This window comes from Limulus polyphemus, unplaced genomic scaffold (assembly GCF_000517525.1).
Source record: "Limulus polyphemus unplaced genomic scaffold, Limulus_polyphemus-2.1.2 Scaffold935, whole genome shotgun sequence".
Taxonomy (NCBI): Eukaryota; Metazoa; Arthropoda; class Merostomata; order Xiphosura; family Limulidae; genus Limulus; species Limulus polyphemus.
The window spans coordinates 353970-372168 of record NW_013666545.1 but is presented as its reverse complement, the minus strand read 5'-3'; the positions used below and the strand labels follow the sequence as shown (position 1 = coordinate 372168).

The window sequence follows — 18199 nt, the reverse complement described above, 5'->3', positions numbered from 1 at the left end:
AACATTCATAACATTTCCATAAACGTCTTTGATATTTGTTGTGGCTACAGAGGTGTTGTTTTCCTTCTTGTATTCAAACAGCATTACATGTCAAATTTGTGTCTCATCATTTGCCATCACTATAAGGGGTTAGAGTATACTAAACTTTACACATTATATTGGCTACATTAACGTGACATTTATTCGGTTCATTTAACTATTATATGTAATGTACGTTTTTTGGGGGGATGGTAAATGAAAGTGTTCCAAAACACATTAATTTCTTAACAACCTAATATAAAAACATTTTATTTGTTTCGAAATTTATAAACATTTCAAAGAAAACGTTTCATTGCTTCTAAGTGTTTAGATTTTAAGATAAAATTTTATGGAAAAATACTAAAGTAAGTACGTTTGGAATTTTGAATTATACAAGACTTGACTAGGTATAACACCACTATATTTAATAATATTCTGAGTTGCGCGTACGTATCAAATTTCATGACGAGTATCCCACTTTGAAATATTAAAGACAGCTCGGAAACGAGACATTAATTTCTTGATGACCTAATACATAACACACTTCTTAAACTTTCTGACATTTAAAGCATAATGGCATGTGTTTATTGCATTTTCAGGGACAGTGTAACCAATAATTTTCAGATTTCTGATTGGTTATTTTTGGATTCAGCTGAAAATATGTTTATAGTAAGTAAAATTATTCAAATCTTTATTACAGTTTTATATCTTAATAAATGTAATATCTTATGGGAAGTTATCATTAATCTTTTTTACAAAGAAATGTGTATTTAAAAATATTGTTTATAATTTTGTTGTTTTTTTCTTGCAAAAAGGACCAATACTGCCCTTTAATATGGTTTTAAAAGTTTTTTTTAGATACATAATTTTTTTTTTAGGTTTTATACTTTTTTGTCCATATATGTTATCAGAGTATTTTCCTAAAATGTCGTAGTGAAATTCATTATTTAATTTCTATAGTGCATATTGGTTTATAGAAGACATGTTAATACTAGTAAAAAACAACCTTACAACACCAAATTTATTATTTTCCTTTAATTGAACACTCAATTAACCGTAACGGTTGTATCCATCACATAATGGTGTGTATGTTAAAGGAATGGTCCTGAAGAAACTGTAAAGTAAAACATTGAGTGTCCAGTTAAAGAAAAATAACAAACTTACTGTTATAAAGTCATTTGTTTCTAGTATCATGGTGATTTTCATTGCTCTTACATTAAATGTTACATGTATTGATGCATTATTATTAGTAAGTGACAATTCTAGTGTGAATACAGAAACATGTTGAAGACTGTTTCTTCTATGGTGCATCTGCTCGACCTATCACGTTCCGCATTAAATTGAGAATGATCTCAGTTGGAATTTGAATAGTTTTCTGTTATTTATTTATATATATAAATTATTATGAAGAAAATTTATGAAATTCAGCTACAATCTTAGATAAAGCTTTCAGAAACATAAACATAAAATGTCAGTTATGTTGCCGAGGCCTGGCATAGCATAGTGGTTAGGGTGCTTGACTCTCAATGTGCAAGTTATGGATTGGAATCCTATCACCAAACATGTTCATCCTTTCAGCTTTAGAAGCATTATAAAGTGATGGTTAATCGCACTATTCCATTAGAGTAGCTCAAGAGATTGCAGTGTTGACTAGCTGCCTTACCTCTAGTCTATCATTTCTAAATTAGAAACAGCTACTGCAGGTAACCCACAAGTAGCTTTGTATAAAATTCAATAAACAATCATGTTGATTCAGTGGAAGAGAAATGAAAGTTTTCTGTATTTTAATCAGTTTGCTTTTTTAAATATCTTACAGCAAAATCATAAACTTGCCCCATGATGACTCAGAAGTAAGCTTTAGAGTTTGTACTGCAAAAATTTAGGGCTCAATCCCTGCAGTAGGCATAGTGCCAAAAACCCATTGTGCAACTTTCTGCATAACAACATATTTAATCAGCTCATTTATAAGATACTGAACTTGAAAAAATGGTAAATCTGTAACACATTATTATTTACAATTCCCTTAATTTAAAATTCTTAACTTGTGTTTTTAGCTCTAAGCCAGCCTCTGTTGTTATGTACTGACCGCTGTAAATGTTGAAGCTGGTCAAGTTTGTAATTATTGAAAAGAGTAAGAAATGATGATCTGCATCTCTTCGGGGACCCCGAAATTGGGAACAACGTACAGGCAAAGCTGTTTCATTTTATGATGAAAAACAAATGCTGATCTCAGAAAAAAAATTGTTAAATTTTTTCTATTTAGTTTTTAGTTTTATCTGTGAATAACTTCAAAGATTAAGATCTTATAGAAAATTAAGCTGCTGATAAATCAGTTAAAGGATCCACTAAGTTCAGTTGTATTGGATATCTTAAGTCAGGTAAGGTGAGTTGTTTGTATCATTGAGTATTCTACAGGTGGCTCTATAAGCCAAGCATTACATCATGATTTAAATTTTTGCACTTTTTTTGAACAGGATGTTTGTAAATAAACAAATAAATGAATAAATAATATGTTGTATCTTTGACATTTTATTTGTTAATTCTCTAATAATTTTGTTTAACATTTTATTTAGTGAAAAAAGCTTGAAAACAAAAGTGATGATGCAGTGCATTACATGATAGGCTTCTAGGGTGATCCATTTACCAGTGAAAACTTTACTATAAAATATGCATGACTGTACACATCCTACAGGGTTTTAATTATCTTTCATTCAATTTCAGTTTTCACTTATGGTTATTTTGCTTAATGTATCAGAATCTGCCATAAATATTATCATTGTTCAAACATCTAATTCATTAAGAACCTTCACTTTATTGTGAAGTTTAATACTTTAAATTTGTCATAATTTGACATATCTTGGACATTTTTTAACACAGAACAAACAGAAAGGATAAGTTTATGTTATTTGAACAACATGGAAGATCAATAGTTTTGTTTTGAGTTTACTTACTGATTGAGTATATTTTATTACAAATTACAGCTTTTACGGTAAGTAAGATTTGTTTTTAGAACAGGTACGATGTTTCGATCAATGGTGCAATCATTCTCAAGTACACAAGAATGATCAAAACATCATACCTGTTCTAAAAACAAATCTTCCTTACTGTAAAAGCTATAACTTGTAATAATAATAATAAAGAAGATCATTGCTTGAAAACAAAGTTGTTAAGAGTCTGGTGCTGTATGTTGCTAGCATTAAACAGTGTCTTTTTTTGTATCGTACTATTTTGTGAAAATTGAAAATCACGTGGGCAGAAAATAATGAAGTTTATGATTTAGGTTTTTCATTTTTTATCATGGTGAGGATGCTTGCCTTGTATGCCACTGATGTATTAAATGCATCTTTAAGTGGAAGAATCTTTCTAGAATGGATTATGGAATTTGCCATAATGTAATCAAATTTATGCATTTAACTCTATCGACACGGGTCATGTCATTGAGTTTGTTGACTCACATTCAAAATGTTATTTCCCTACTATTTTATGAACTTATGTCAATAAGTTTAGTATCAAATTATAGATAATAATTCACATTTTTAGCATTATACATTAGTTAATTTCTTAATTTAAAAGTAAGTATTAAAAAACACACCTAAATATCAATTTTTGTGTGTCATGTGGTATGTTGAATGCAGCATTGGTTCATATTAGATCTTTGTGATGTCCAAATACAAAGCCTATAGTTTCTTTCAAATTAGGAACTCAAATTACCAATACTGACAAGCTAGAATACAAAATAAGAACCTCCTATCTTTTCTATTTGCCGAGATATTGCTACATTTACTGACTAAAACACAGTGGCCACGCCCACCTCTTTCCATTTTTGGAAACATTTTCTTACGTACACATACTTCTGTCTCTGACATGTGAATAACCAATCAAAAGATCAAAATGTCCCCCTAGTAGCTTTCTCAACCTTTTTGAAATATTCAGGTGACAAATTCTTTCTTTTTATGCTAGATTCGAAGCAGTAAGGTAAGACTTTAGTGAGCTCAAAATTTCATATTCTTTGGACCCAAATACAGCTTAGTTACTAAGCTTCATAAATTATAGTGGAATTCTATGATATTGATATAGTAATTTATTATTTTTGGTTATTTCAAAATGTATATATGAAACCTAAAAAAATTATTTCATTTGACATTTTCCACGTGTGATATTTGATAAGGCTTAGCAACCTATGTCAAGCAGCAAACAATTACAAAGTTTGTAACTAGAAGAGATAATTGTTTGCTATACTTCTTTATTTACTGTTCTATGTTTTAAGAAAATAAGTTTTAGAACTTATTTGTAAATAGTAATAATCTATATACATATATTGTTTATAATAATTGAAATGTGACTGTATTTTACAAAATGCTAATCCACTAAAACACATCAAGACAGGTCACTTTGTAAAAGCCAGTTTTATATTCTTGGATATGGTAATATGAGTGCACGTGCATCACGTCATTGAAACTACTGTAATGTTAGCCAGACACCACTGAAAAGGCCAGTATAATAAAAATAATAATTATATATATATATATAAATGTATAATGTTGTGAGATTTAAGCTAAACATTTGTGTTATTATGTTATAATTTGTAGTTATTCTAGAATGAAAAAAGCATAATTTATATTTATTTCATAATTTTTTATGGTGATTTTGAGGTCTGTCAAATTGGCTGGTTATAAAGATTTTGCATGTGAAATTTAAAAATGTTCTGATGCATAAAAGTATTTTTAATCTTAAAATCAAAATTAATTTGCATATTGGATCGTCAACATTCCAAAAGAAAAAAGGCATGAGAAAAACATTACTTAAAAAATCTTATAGGTTAATAAAAAATCTGATATTTTGTGTAAGAATGCCTTTTAATGTTTACTGATAATCTGCAAAATTCATTAAGATACACTTATTAATTAAAAAATTATAGCATGAAAACTATAACTAGTACAAAATGATTACAAGGTTGGTCCCCAGGACCGAGCTCATGCTGAATGAATTAACAGCAGCATTTGTTTTTTTTCATGAATTTGATTTCCTGATTTTGAAGACTGGTGTAACTTTATATGATTATTTAATGCTAAGCCTAATTTATGGCATTATAATTAACTAATTTCTTTAGTGGATGTACTGCTGGATTCAAAATTTTCTGATATACATTTAAAACATTATCACTGAACTGTTTTCCAACTGTCCATTTCTACAAGGGGGATTAAAGTGAAGTATGAATCAGATAATGGTCAGTTTTGGCTGAACAGCATGATCACCACTGAGAACAAAGGCTGGAATGAGTAGGTTAAATGATTGTGTTTCAGTTTTGTCTAGTTAATTTTATGCTGCAATTGATCCACTTGCAACTAATAGACAAAGGATAATTTTGATACTGATGAAATATATCACACATCTTCATAATGTGTTTTCTTTAGATATTTTGGTACTCAGTTGTCATGTTCAGTTTTAAGCTAAACTGTTTCTCTTTTTAATTACTAGAATTCTTTCCTTTTAAGGAGGTAGCATAACATGTTAACTTTATATTCTTCCTCTCCTTGTAGCAAGCCAGAGAACGAGTGTTTGGACCTGAAAGTAAAAGCAAAGTAGCCAAAACTACTAATGGAGAGCAGGCACAAAGTATGATTATCTTTACAATATATTATGTTCCAAAAATATATAAACATTTTATATTCTGTGAAAAAAAGAAAGAAAATTGCCTTAATAAAATGATTAACTTTAAAAAAATCAAAGTATTTAAAAACATCTAGAAAAATTTACATTTTAAGTATCTGTTTACCTTTGGATTGAGTCACAATATTTTATGTATAAGAAATATTTTGTTATGATTAAGAACTCCTCTTTCTAGGTATAAAGCCTGAAGTTAGTCCAAAATGGCTGGCTTTGGTTAAAACTTTGACTGAAATCCAACAAGATATCACAATTAATAACAAGTTTGCTCCTGTGCTGATTGTAGTTAATGATGAAAAAACACGTACTCAGATTAAAGATGTAAGTATTGTTGTTTTATTAGAGTAGAGGATATGCAGACAGATTAAAGATGTAAGTATTGTTGTTTTATAAGGGTAGAGGATATGCAGATAGATTAAAGATGTAAGTATTGTTGTTTTATAAGGGTAGAGGATATGCAGATAGATTAAAGATGTAAGTATTGTTGTTTTATTAGGGTAGAGGATATGCAGATAGATTAAAGATGTAAGTATGTATTGTTTAACAAGGATAAGGGATCTGCAGGATACAGATGTAAGTATTTTTATTGTTTTATCAGGGTAGAGGATATGCAGATAGATTAAAGATGTAAGTGTGTATTGTTTAACCCTTGTTAAACAATACATACTTACAGGATACAGATGTAAGTATGTATTGTTTTATTAGGGTAAGGTATATGCAGATAGATTAAAGATGTAAGTGTGGGATATGATGTAAGGATAAGGATATGAAGATACATTAAAGATGTAAATGCTCCTTGTTTTAAAAGGTTGAAAGCTACACAGACTAAAACCATTAGTAATAATTATTTGAGAATAAAGTGAAAGTTATAATACTTTATAAAATAGATTATAAAACAAATTGGATAGGAATTAAGTGTGTAAGTTAGTTAAAATAATCTTGTGTTAAGTATGAAAGTTTGCTTATTTGTTGTTATAGCACCACACAAATACATCAAAGTTGGATTTTAAAAAATGTTACAAAAGTGAGCAATTTTTGATGTACTGAAAAACAGAGAAAAAAAGGGAGCGTGCAAACAAAAGAAGTATTAAAGAAAGAGAAGAACTGGGAAAATAACTTGAAAATAGAGCAACTATCAGAATTAAACTGCAAACTGTAATCAGTAAATTTTTATATAATTAAATAAGCTGTTGCCACTACACTAACTGGCTCTGCATTCACCTGGTGATTGTTCCAATATTTTAACTGAAAGCTCATGTTAAATAAATAAAATTTAACATGTAAGTATCCTGTTTATTGTCTAAGGAATATTTATTTTCAAATTATGAGTTGAAGAGTATTTGATTGCAATCATTTCCCTGTGACTGATCATTAATGTTACAAGGAGAACTGAAAATGCTATGTTTCATAGATAGATCCTTGTCCTTAGTTTTTAAGAAGAAAGTGTTTGATTGTGATCATTTCTCCCACAGCTGAGTATTAAATGTTACAAGGATTAACTGTAGAAACTTAGTTATGTTTCATAGAAAGATCCTCATCCTTAGTTTTTAAGAAGAAAGTGTTTGATTGTGATCATTTCTCCCACAGCTGAGTATTAACTGTTACAAGGATTAACTGTAGAAACTTAGTTATGTTTTGTAAAAAGATACTCATCCTTAGTGTTTGATTGCAGACATGAGTGGAATATAAATAAAATAATGGAAATTATAAATCATTATTTAACGTTAATTTAAGCTGAATTTTCGAATTAAAATTGCACTTAGTGATGTTCATCTTCTCAATTTACGTTGAAATATTTAAGAATTATCTTTAGGGGGGACAAAAGTTGTAAAATATTTCCTGTTTAGAAATTATATTTATTTTATATTGAAATGTGCATGTAATTATTGTGAACAAAAGCTGAAATTTTAAAGGAATTTTATGATTGAAAAAAAATTTTTTTGTGTTAACAGAAACTTGTAGACACAAGTGGAATGTGAATAAAATAATGAAAATTAGAAATCACTATTTAATATTAATTTAAGCTGTATTTTCCTGACATTTTTATCATGTATAAACAGAAATAAAGTTTAATGACTTAGACTAAAGTATTTTTAGTTGTGCTGAAATTTAAATCACATGATATCAGAAAAGTAAACAGTGCCTTCTTTTTTTTTAGTTACTGTGTAGTGGAGCCGATGTTTTATTAAATCGTCTCTATAATCGATTGTTAAGACCCGATCTTAAAGATTCTACAACAGAGAATTACAAAATATCAAAACCACCTAAAGAAGACGGGAAGAAGAAGAAAAAACCCAAAGTTAAGAATGAAAGAACTTTGACACAGATGGCTGCATCAGATCATGATTGTGTTCATCCAGAGGTGTGTGTGGAAAATGTCAACCTTGTAAGTAATTTCTATTGGTGTAAAAGTAAATTTTGTTTCAATATGTGATATAACAGGATTTTACATGGACTTTTATAGTAAATTAACATAATTTTCTCAATATACTTTTGTTCTTTAAATAATTTTTGAAATGTTAATAGCTTAGTAGTGACTATGAATGGAAGAGAGGGAATTTTTTGAATGCAGAAGTATGTAGTTTGTTACACGATATAAAGTTGTCAGGTTTTTATAGGGCCAGATTCTGTACAGTAGGTGTCTGTGACTAGTTGGCAATAAATTTCAACAATAAACAGACACTACACAATCCACTTGTTTTAAAATAATATATTCAAACAAGTCAAACTTATGTACAAAACTTTGTTACACTATTGGTTATCACAGTTGTATACAGAGTTTAAATAATTGTCTCTTTTTTTTTTTTGGCAAAGTCCACTCAGGCAGGTTCAGTTACTTTAGAACACCCTGTGACCAGACAAATTATCCTCGTCTACTCTGATTACAGTACAATCAGTGATAAATCTACTTATGTTACTCCGTGGGTTATCATGTATACAAAGCATTAAATAATTCTCTTTTACATCAAAAGTCCACTCAGGTTGGTTTATTTACTTTAGAACCCAACTGTCAAGACGAATTATTCTTCTCTACTATGTTATTACGATACAGTCTGTGATTATTACCCTTTAAAAGTCTTCACTACACACTCTTTATGGCTAAATTCATGATCATGCAGTCTAACTTCATCTTACTTGTAGTTTCATTAACTTCCTTTTTACTTGCACTCTGTATCTCCACGTATTTATAACACGTGACAGAAAAAAGAATATATATATTTAAATCTAGAAATATCTAGCCCTCTAGTAACAACAATATTAAACATAATGAGAAACACTTAGAAGCTTCAAGTAAGATAAAGTCAACAATATTACAAAAGCCTAGTAAAACAATTAAACTACATACACAATGTATGTCTCGTACAGTTATGTAACGAAACTTGTCATAATTATCGCTTTTAAAATAATTATCTTTCAACACACTTGTTATGAAAATTAGATAATCATTAAATATTAAATCACTAAATAAACTAATTAATAACTCTTAAACTGAGCAGTCTTGTATATCCAACAATAAGCCCTTCTTCAAGAAAAATCATTAGATCTTAATCTTAAAACTACCACATACTCTGAAAAATATTGAAAAAGTAATTCTGGTAGTTTTGTGAATTTAATGAGTAAATGGTTTGAAAAAAAAGGACCATTTTGTGTGTTGCTATGCTATTGAAAGCTTATAATTATTAATTGAACTAAATGTGACATAAATGATTTTATCACTTTTTTTTTGGATCAGAGTGATGATTCTTCAGAGAGAGATGAGCTGGTTGCTTCCATTGAATCTTCCAAAAACACCTCAGAAGAACCTATAATAGTCCAGCCCACAATTATTTATCCCCTCCATGGAGAAAAAGATCCATTTGGTTTGCAGTGGATACTGACAGAATTCTACCCAAAATACATTGTAATGTATGATGCAGATGTAGGGGTTGTAAGACAACTTGAAGTAAGTTTACTCTAGTTATTTTTTTATTTTCCTGTAATTCACAATTATTCTTTTCCATTTTAAGACTGTCTATGCTGCTTGTAGTGGCAAAGTTTGGTAGCAAGTTTAAACTTGTAACTTGTATGACTATACTGCTTGTAGTGACAAAGTTTGGTAGCAAGTTTAAACTTGTAATTTGTCTGACTATACTGCTTGTAGTGGCAAAGTTTGGTAGCAAGTTTAAACTTGTAATTTGTCTGACTATACTGCTTGTAGTGGCAAAGTTTGGTAGCAAGTTTAAACTTGTAATTTGTCTGACTATACTGCTTGTAGTGGCAAAGTTTGGTAGCAAGTTTAAACTTGTAATTTGTCTGACTATACTGCTTGTAGTGACAAAGTTTGATAGCAAGTTTCAACTTGTAACTTGTCTGACTATACTGCTTGTAGTGACAAAGTTTGATAGCAGGTTTAAGCTTGTAACTTGTCAGACTATACTGTATAACTAACTCTGTCCAGTCTGGTCATCTTACGTTAAATCTGACAAACTGAAAACTTTTACAAGGCTCCAAGTTGTACTTTTTCAACTTTATACTAACACAGACTAAACTTGTGACTTTTGATGTTTTATTAGAGGGGTAAAAATTGTTTCTGTCCCTTCTTCAACTTTAAATCCATAGCTCTGGCTTTATTTCCTGTTTGTCAAAACTATTTCACTGATATACAGGCTTACACAAACAAATTATATCTAATTTACTACTATTATGATGGTGGTGTTTTTTTACAGAAAGAAGTAAGATATCAATAGTTTCTTAAAGTAATCAGTTACCAATTTATTCACCACTTCTATCATTGTGAATTAAAAGAAATCATACTGTCATCATCTTACATTTCTTCATCAGTCTACTATGTTATTCTAGGCATACAAACTTCTTTATTTAAATGCATTGTACAAGCATTACATAAATTATTGGAAGGTGTAAAATAGTGATGATTTTTAAAATCTCTTTTGGTTAGTATAGTTTGGGTTTCCTCTTCATAATTATGTTTCAAAGAACTTAACTTAAGGCTAAAACTTTTTACTCCCCATTTTTGTAAGTTTATAAATACTCAATACCTTGTATCACTGGTATCTTATGTTCACTGCATTACTTGTACCTTTTACTTTACACTGTACACTCAACCTTGTGTCACTGGTATTTTGTCTTTATTGCATCACTTGTACTTTGTACTTTACACTGTCTTTTATGTTTCTGGTACAGTACACTCTAACTTGTGTATCTTGTGTTCACTGCATCACTTGTACCTTTTACTTTACAATGTATTTTATGTTTCTGGTAATGCACACTCTACCATGAGTCACTGGTATTGTGTCTTCATTGCATCACTTGTACTGTGTACTTTACACTGTGTCAGTTATGTTTCTGGTACCTTGCACTCTACCTTGTGTCACTGATATCTTGTGTTCTATGTTGGGGCAGTAACCTCATTTCGATTGGTAAACAGTTACAGAAAGTGATAAATGTTATATTAACCCTAAAATTGCTGACTTGTTTCTATACTATTCACTACTGGTGTGGCTCACATTTTGCATCATGGAGTAATTTTATGTTTTTGTTGTGTTACAACACTCACTGTAATAAAAAGTGACAAAAATATTAGTGGGATTAATTGCAATAGTATTTTTGTTTACATTTCTAATGTGACTCATGTTATTAGGGGCCATGATATAAACAAAGTTATAGATATTCAAGTTATTTGGTGCATAAGCAGTTTAGAAAAATGTGCTTAAAAAGCCAAAGGGTCTGTGGGCCTCATCAGTGGTTCTAAGGATAAAGTATATATGGAAATAGTTTATACAGGATTTGTATTTTTATCTAATAGGTCCTAGAACTTTTAGTGCCTTTACTTATGAGCTTATAATTAAACTGGTTCACATGTACTGCAGATTTATCAAGCGTTTAGACCACACCTGTCCGTGCAAGTATATCTTTTAATGTATCAAGGCTCTGCAGAAGAACAGAGATACTTGACGGCACTCAGGAAGGAAAAAGAAGCATTTGAATACCTCATGAAGAAAAGAGAAGTAAGCAGAAATATACCTATACTCTGTGTATTTGTTAATTATATATAAAGACATTGTGTGTTTAACTGAATATTAAAAGGCATGTGAACGAAAGTGAGTTACTTTAAAAGTAATGTTTACCTGTAAATGAAAGCAAAGTGTCACAAGAATAATGTAGTGACCTAGTTTAGTGCAAAATCTTACACGTGAATAGAGATGAACACCAAAGGAATGGAATCAAAGCACAACAATAATGATTGATTACCTTTGTGGTAAATATAAGTACCAATTAAAAATATTGACCTCCATCATATAAAATATCACAAAAATGAACACCATAAGGATAAATGCATGCTGTAATCTTTTTAAATAGCTAAACTTATCTAACAACAGATTTATCTCTAACACTTAGTGCTATGGATTTCCAAACAATGTAAAGAATTCTAGATTCCCATGAAAGACAACTTAAAATGGCTAAAACAAACTAAAATGTTAGTCATTGAAAAAAACCTGCAGTTTTTCATGTAATAACAAATGCCAACATGGTAAATGTAGATAAAAAATAATGTTTTTTCTTGAAATTTATTTATGCACATGAATAAAAGGAATTTATTTAAAAATTCTTGACTCTGTTAATTTAAATATTGTTACTCAATATGAATATAAGATCAGTTTAATTTCTGACAAGCAGAATATCAGTGTGTTTGAAAAGCACTATCAGTACTCCATTTGAGTTTTTTTATGAAATTCTGTTGACATATCATCAACATATTTGTGTGCTGCTTAATTATTTTTTGTTTCTGACTGTGTAATTAATTCTTATCTACTTATTAACTATTTGACAAATAATGTTATGATAAACTGATAAAGGAAATTATCAGCTAATTCTAGTTTTAGATTTATAATTTTTTTGGAACAAAAAAAAAGGACCTCTTGAAATATTATATACTAAGTTTCCCTCAGTAACAATCCTTGGCATTAATCTAGCTGTTCGAATGAGTTGGTATAGTTTGAAACTGTATTGTTTAGCAGTTGTTGTTTCTACCTAATGTGAGCATATTTAAAATGTTTACTTTTCTAGATGATTTTAAAAAGTAAATATAATGATTTTTTTATGATATCATTACAATAAAATTCAAATTCTCTTCAGTGCTGAGTAAAACTTAAAATTTTAGTCTAGGACTTACTATATTCGAGCATCATTAGTTGCTTCTATAGAATAAACTCTAGTGCTGTTTTTGTAGTAGGCTTCTAATTTTTAGTTGCATGTTTTCCTTATCTTAAACTCAAATTACAATAAAATTAATGGTTGATTTGCCTTTATTTTAAATTATTGTTGGTTATCTCATGCTAGTCTGTGGTTGTACCAGAGAACTGGCTTGGCATAACAGCGGCAAATCAGACAGTCAATGCTGGAAAAGCTGAGGGAGAAATAAAAGTTCCATGCCAACAAAAAGTATGTTACTTTTCTTCTATTGTAGAAAGTTTAGAAGCTGTAAATATTTCTCATAAGGCCTTTTGTTTCATTAACAATTTATTGTGTAAAATAATTTATCATTTCAATTTAAAAGCAAGATGTTATGTTATTGTATTGTAGGAAGCATCATCTTAGCTGTAAATTAGCATGTATTCTTTTATGTAATCTGTTGATGCTTACCCTTTTTAAAAGGGCATGGTGTATTTTGGCCAGTATCTTTCCCCTCGAGAAATTTTAGCTGGAGGCTATGAAGAAGCTCAAGTTTCGCAGTATGTTACAAGTATCTTTCAAATTTTCAATTTAAGTTCAAATGTTTCAAATAAATAGTTCCCTAGTGGTTCAGTGGTAAATCTGAAGGCTTATAATGCTAAAATTGGGTTGAAGCACCCACAATGCTTAATAACAAACAAACAATCAACCAAACCAAATAAATTAAGAACAGTCTTCATAAACGTTGATTGGCAACATAAATTATTAATTTGTTTAGATTTTTTCAGCATTAAATAACTGATTTAGTGTCTTATTGTTTCTGCTCTATTTGACTGTTTTCAGATTATTGTTGATCTTCGAGAATTCAGAAGTGACCTGCCATCTCTCATTCACAGAAGAGGTATAGACGTAGAACCTATTACATTAGAGGTACTTGCGAAGACATCCAATTTTTGTATGTTTGTAATGATGTTATATTTGACTACGCTAAAATTAATCCTCAATAATTTAATAATTTCAGTACACAGTAATTATTAGTTGCACTGGAAAGTAATGTCATGTTTTTTTCCTTATACAGTAAAAGATCTTCTTAAAGGTAAGTATTTATTTTTCAATCAGTTACATAATCCCTATTATTATTAATGACAATGTACCATCTTTCAATCAAGCTTTCAAATCCTCATTGATAGAAGGAAGTTTCCTTTGAGACAAAGAATTCTGCGATAGCAGTTTTGATGCCATCATTATTTCTAAAGGTTTTATCACTAAGAAGGTGCTGCATAGATCTGAATAAATGATAATCTGAAGAGGCACAATGTCAGTAGAGTATGGCGGGTGAGGCAGGACTTCCAAATCCAAATTTCTGATCTTGTTCTGAGTCATTCTTGCAGAATGTGGTCTCGCATTGTCATGTTGTAGAATGACTCCTTTTCTCTTGAAGAGTGCTGAACGTTTTTCAACGAGAGCCTGGTGCAAATGGTCCAATTGTTGACAATAAAGGTCTGCACTTATAGATTCGATTTTGGTAACTCAATGTGAATTATGCCAACTCTGTCTCACCAAATGGACAACGAGACTAACAAGACTTTCTGCAGATGTAGACTTGGTTTGGCTGTTGGAATTGGATTCAGGCCCAGGGCTAAGCTACTGATTCCTGTGCTTGGTGCTGACATAATAAACCAATTTCTCATCTCTTGTAACATTCTGATGAAAAAATGGTTCTTTCTCATGTCTGGTTTTCAATGCATTGAAAATTGTTATACACTGGGCTTTGTTGTCATCTGACAGTTTGTGTGGTACCTGAACTTCTTGTCTATTGACCTACTCAATCTGTTTAAGATGTTCTTGAATGTTAGACCAAGAAGAATTAAGTTTTTCTGACAGTTGTTGGAGGTATGATGGGGATCTGACCAAACCTCTGACCTCAAGAGGTCATTGTCCAACTCTACTGGTCTCCCTGAATGATGGTAATCTTAGATTTCAAAATCACCTGATCAAAATTTTCTGAACCACCACTGCCATTTGTGGACACTCAAAGCATCTTTATAAACCCCATAAATGTTTTTGGTTGCCTTATTACATTTATGAAACTCATAGAGCATGCAATGTCGAATGTGATTTTTGTTAGGAATGTGGTCAGTCATTTTTTTGATTAGAGGAAAACTATTTCTGTTAACAGAAAATTGATGAACAAGAAGAGTTCTTTTGCCTGCTAAATCAAATTCACCTGAAAAGAAACAAAAGCACAAATTTAGGAACATTTAAATTTAAGTATACAAAAATAACATTACTTTCCGATACCCCATAATAACTTTCATTGCACAGTAACAAAAAATTAATTTGCATCAAAAGTTTTGAAATAATTTAGTAAAGTATTAAAAAATGTGAGTATATAGAAATAAAGAGGGTTTTCCAATTAGGAAGTAGCTTCTTGATTTAAAAAAAAACCTATAATGAAATTATTATTTTGATGTATTTACTACTGAAAATTACTATTTGGTCTCAGCTCTTATAAGATGTATTGAAACACTAGCTGCAAATTATCTATTTTGAATGAAATAATAACCATATAGGCTCTTTGATTGTATTTTTCTGAGGTTGGAGATTACATATTGACACCAGATACATGTGTGGAAAGGAAAAGCCTTAATGACCTGATTGGCTCTTTGAATAATGGTCGACTCTATAGCCAAGCCCAGGCAATGAGTCGCTACTATAAACAACCAATTTTATTAATCGAGTTTGACCAAACCAAAGCATTTTCTCTACAGGTGGGTGAGATGAACAAGTTGTTTTTTTGTATATTATCGTTGTGAATAGAATATACACAATGTATACTTTTTCCAAACATTTTATTTTCAATATCTAAAATCCTACATCTTTTGAAAGGCCCAGCCTTTTTAATTAAAGGATATAAAACCTATTATGTTAGAAGTATTTGTGTGTACTTAAAAGGTCGTTATTAATGGACTGCATCTATCTAGGAAGTTTTTAAACAACATTTTGAGCTGCTAACACAGATCTGCAATAGCAACTCAAAACATTATTTAAAAACTTCCTAGACAGATACAAATTATTAATAATGACATTTAAAAACTTCCTAGACAGATAAACCTATTAATAACGACCTTAAAAAATTTCCTAGACAGATACAGCCTGTTAATAATGACCACTAAAAACTTCCTAGACAGATAAACCTATTAATAACGACCTTAACAAATTTCCTAGACAGATACAGCCTGTTAATAATGACCTTTAAAAATTTCCTAGACAGATACAGCCTGTTAATAATGACCTTTAAAAACTTCCTAGACAGATACAGCCTGTTAATAACGACCTTTAAAAATTTCCTAGACAGATACAGCCTGTTAATAACGACCGTTAAAACTTCCTAGACAGATACAGCCTGTTAATAATGACCATTAAAAACTCCTAGACAGATAAACCTATTAATAACTACCTTAACAAATTTCCTAGACAGATACAGCCTGTTAATAACGACCTTTAACAATTTCCTAGACAGATACAGCCCATTAATAAAGACCGTTCAATCATACTCTCTTCTGTCTAGACTTTTTATCAAGCAGTACATAGTAGTTGACTTTGATTGTTTTGTAAATATATTGGTTTGCATCAAAAGTCCTGATTAAACTGGGAAAGGTATCAAAAATGTTTGCTTGTAGTATGAATCGGGAAGTAAATATCGAGAAAAACAGTGTGCAACTATTATTAGGTCTCCTGTGACTATTTAATATAAAAGAACAATTTTTGTTGAAACTGTTATTACAATTCAAGTTTAAAATGTTCCTTTTAATACATACTAAACTATTATTGGTTAATATTGTCATAGAAAAATGTGTCTAAAATGATAAGATATATAAATTGTTGATTCTTTTCATTTTCTGAAATTTGAAGTAAGTAGAAATTTTACAAATGTTTAAATGCCAAAAATTAAGGGTAATTTTTTAATATTTGAAACTGTTAAACAGGGAAAATATTACCTGTCCACTGAAGTCTCGGCTACAAGTGTAGCTTCAAAACTGATTTTATTGACTATCCACTTTCCTCATTTACGAATCCTGTGGTGTCCTTCTCCCTATGCAAGTGCCGAGATGTTTGAATTATTAAAGGTATGTCTGTAGAATAATGTGTTTGAATTATCAAAGGTATGTTTGTAGAGTTGACTGTTTATATATTTAAAGGCATGTCTGTGGAGTTAGGTGTTTGAATTATTAAAGGTATGTCTGTGGAGTTAAGTGTTTGAATTATTAAAGGTATGTCTGTGAAGTTAAGTGTTTGAATTATTAAAGGTATGTCTGTGTGTGGAGTTAGGTGGTTGAATTATTAAAGGTATGTCTGTGGAGTTAGGTGGTTGAATTATTAAAGGTATGTCTGTGGAGTTAAGTGTTTGAATTATTAAAGGTATGTCTGTGTGTGGAGTTAGGTGGTTGAATTATTAAAGGTATGTCTGTGGAGTTAGGTGGTTGAATTATTAAAGGTATGTCTGTGGAGTTAGGTGGTTGAATTATTAAAGGTATGTCTGTGGAGTAACGTGTTTGAATTATTAAAGGTATGTCTGTGGAGTAACGTGTTTGAATTATTAAAAGTATGTCTGTGGAGTTAGGTGGTTGAATTATTAAAGGTATGTTAGTAGAATAATGTGTTTGAATTATCAAAGGTATGTCTGTAGAATAATGTGTTTGAATTATCAAAGGTATGTTTGTAGAGTTGACTATTTATATATTTAAAGGTATGTCTGTGGAGTTAGGTGGTTGAATTATTAAAGGTGGTATGTCTGTGGAGTAATGTGTTTGAATTATTAAAGGTATGTCTGTGGAGTTAGGTTGTTGAATTATTAAAGGTATGTCTGTGGAGATAAGTGGTTGAATTATTAAAGGTATGTCTGGAGTAATGTGTTTGAATTATTAAAGGTATGTCTGTGGAGTTAGGTTGTTGAATTATTAAAGGTATGTCTGTGGAGATAAGTGGTTGAATTATTAAAGGAGTTAGGTGGTTGAATTATTAAAGGTATGTCTGTGGAGTAATGTGTTTGAATTATTAAAGGTATGTTTGTGGAGTTAGGTGGTTGAATTATTAAAGGTATGTCTGTTGAGTAATGTGTTTGAATTATTAAAGCTATGTCTGTGGAGTAATGTGTTTGAATTATTAAAGGTATGTCTGTGGAGTAACGGCTTTGAATTATTAAAGGTATGTCTGTGGAGTAACGGTTTGAATTATTAAAGGTATGTCTGTGGAGTAATGTGTTTGAATTATTAAAGGTATGTCTGTGGAGTAATGTGTTTGAATTATTAAAGGTATGTCTGTAGAATAATGTGTTTGAATT

The 18199-nt window shown here is 30.2% G+C and overlaps 1 protein-coding gene across 1 annotated transcript in view; it reads left to right on the top strand.

Moving 5' to 3' along the window:
- The window catches only part of LOC106461331 (DNA repair endonuclease XPF-like), a 42131-nt gene that overhangs the window by 22346 nt on the left and 1586 nt on the right, over positions 1–18199 (top strand). Inside the window, exons 11-20 of the mRNA XM_013921149.2 lie at positions 618–687; positions 5559–5634; positions 5864–6006; positions 7844–8071; positions 9419–9628; positions 11553–11690; positions 13024–13125; positions 13699–13785; positions 15453–15626; positions 16845–16985. Of these exons, the coding sequence (XP_013776603.1) occupies positions 618–687; positions 5559–5634; positions 5864–6006; positions 7844–8071; positions 9419–9628; positions 11553–11690; positions 13024–13125; positions 13699–13785; positions 15453–15626; positions 16845–16985 (1369 nt within the window). The remainder of the gene's footprint in view (positions 1–617; positions 688–5558; positions 5635–5863; positions 6007–7843; positions 8072–9418; positions 9629–11552; positions 11691–13023; positions 13126–13698; positions 13786–15452; positions 15627–16844; positions 16986–18199) is intronic.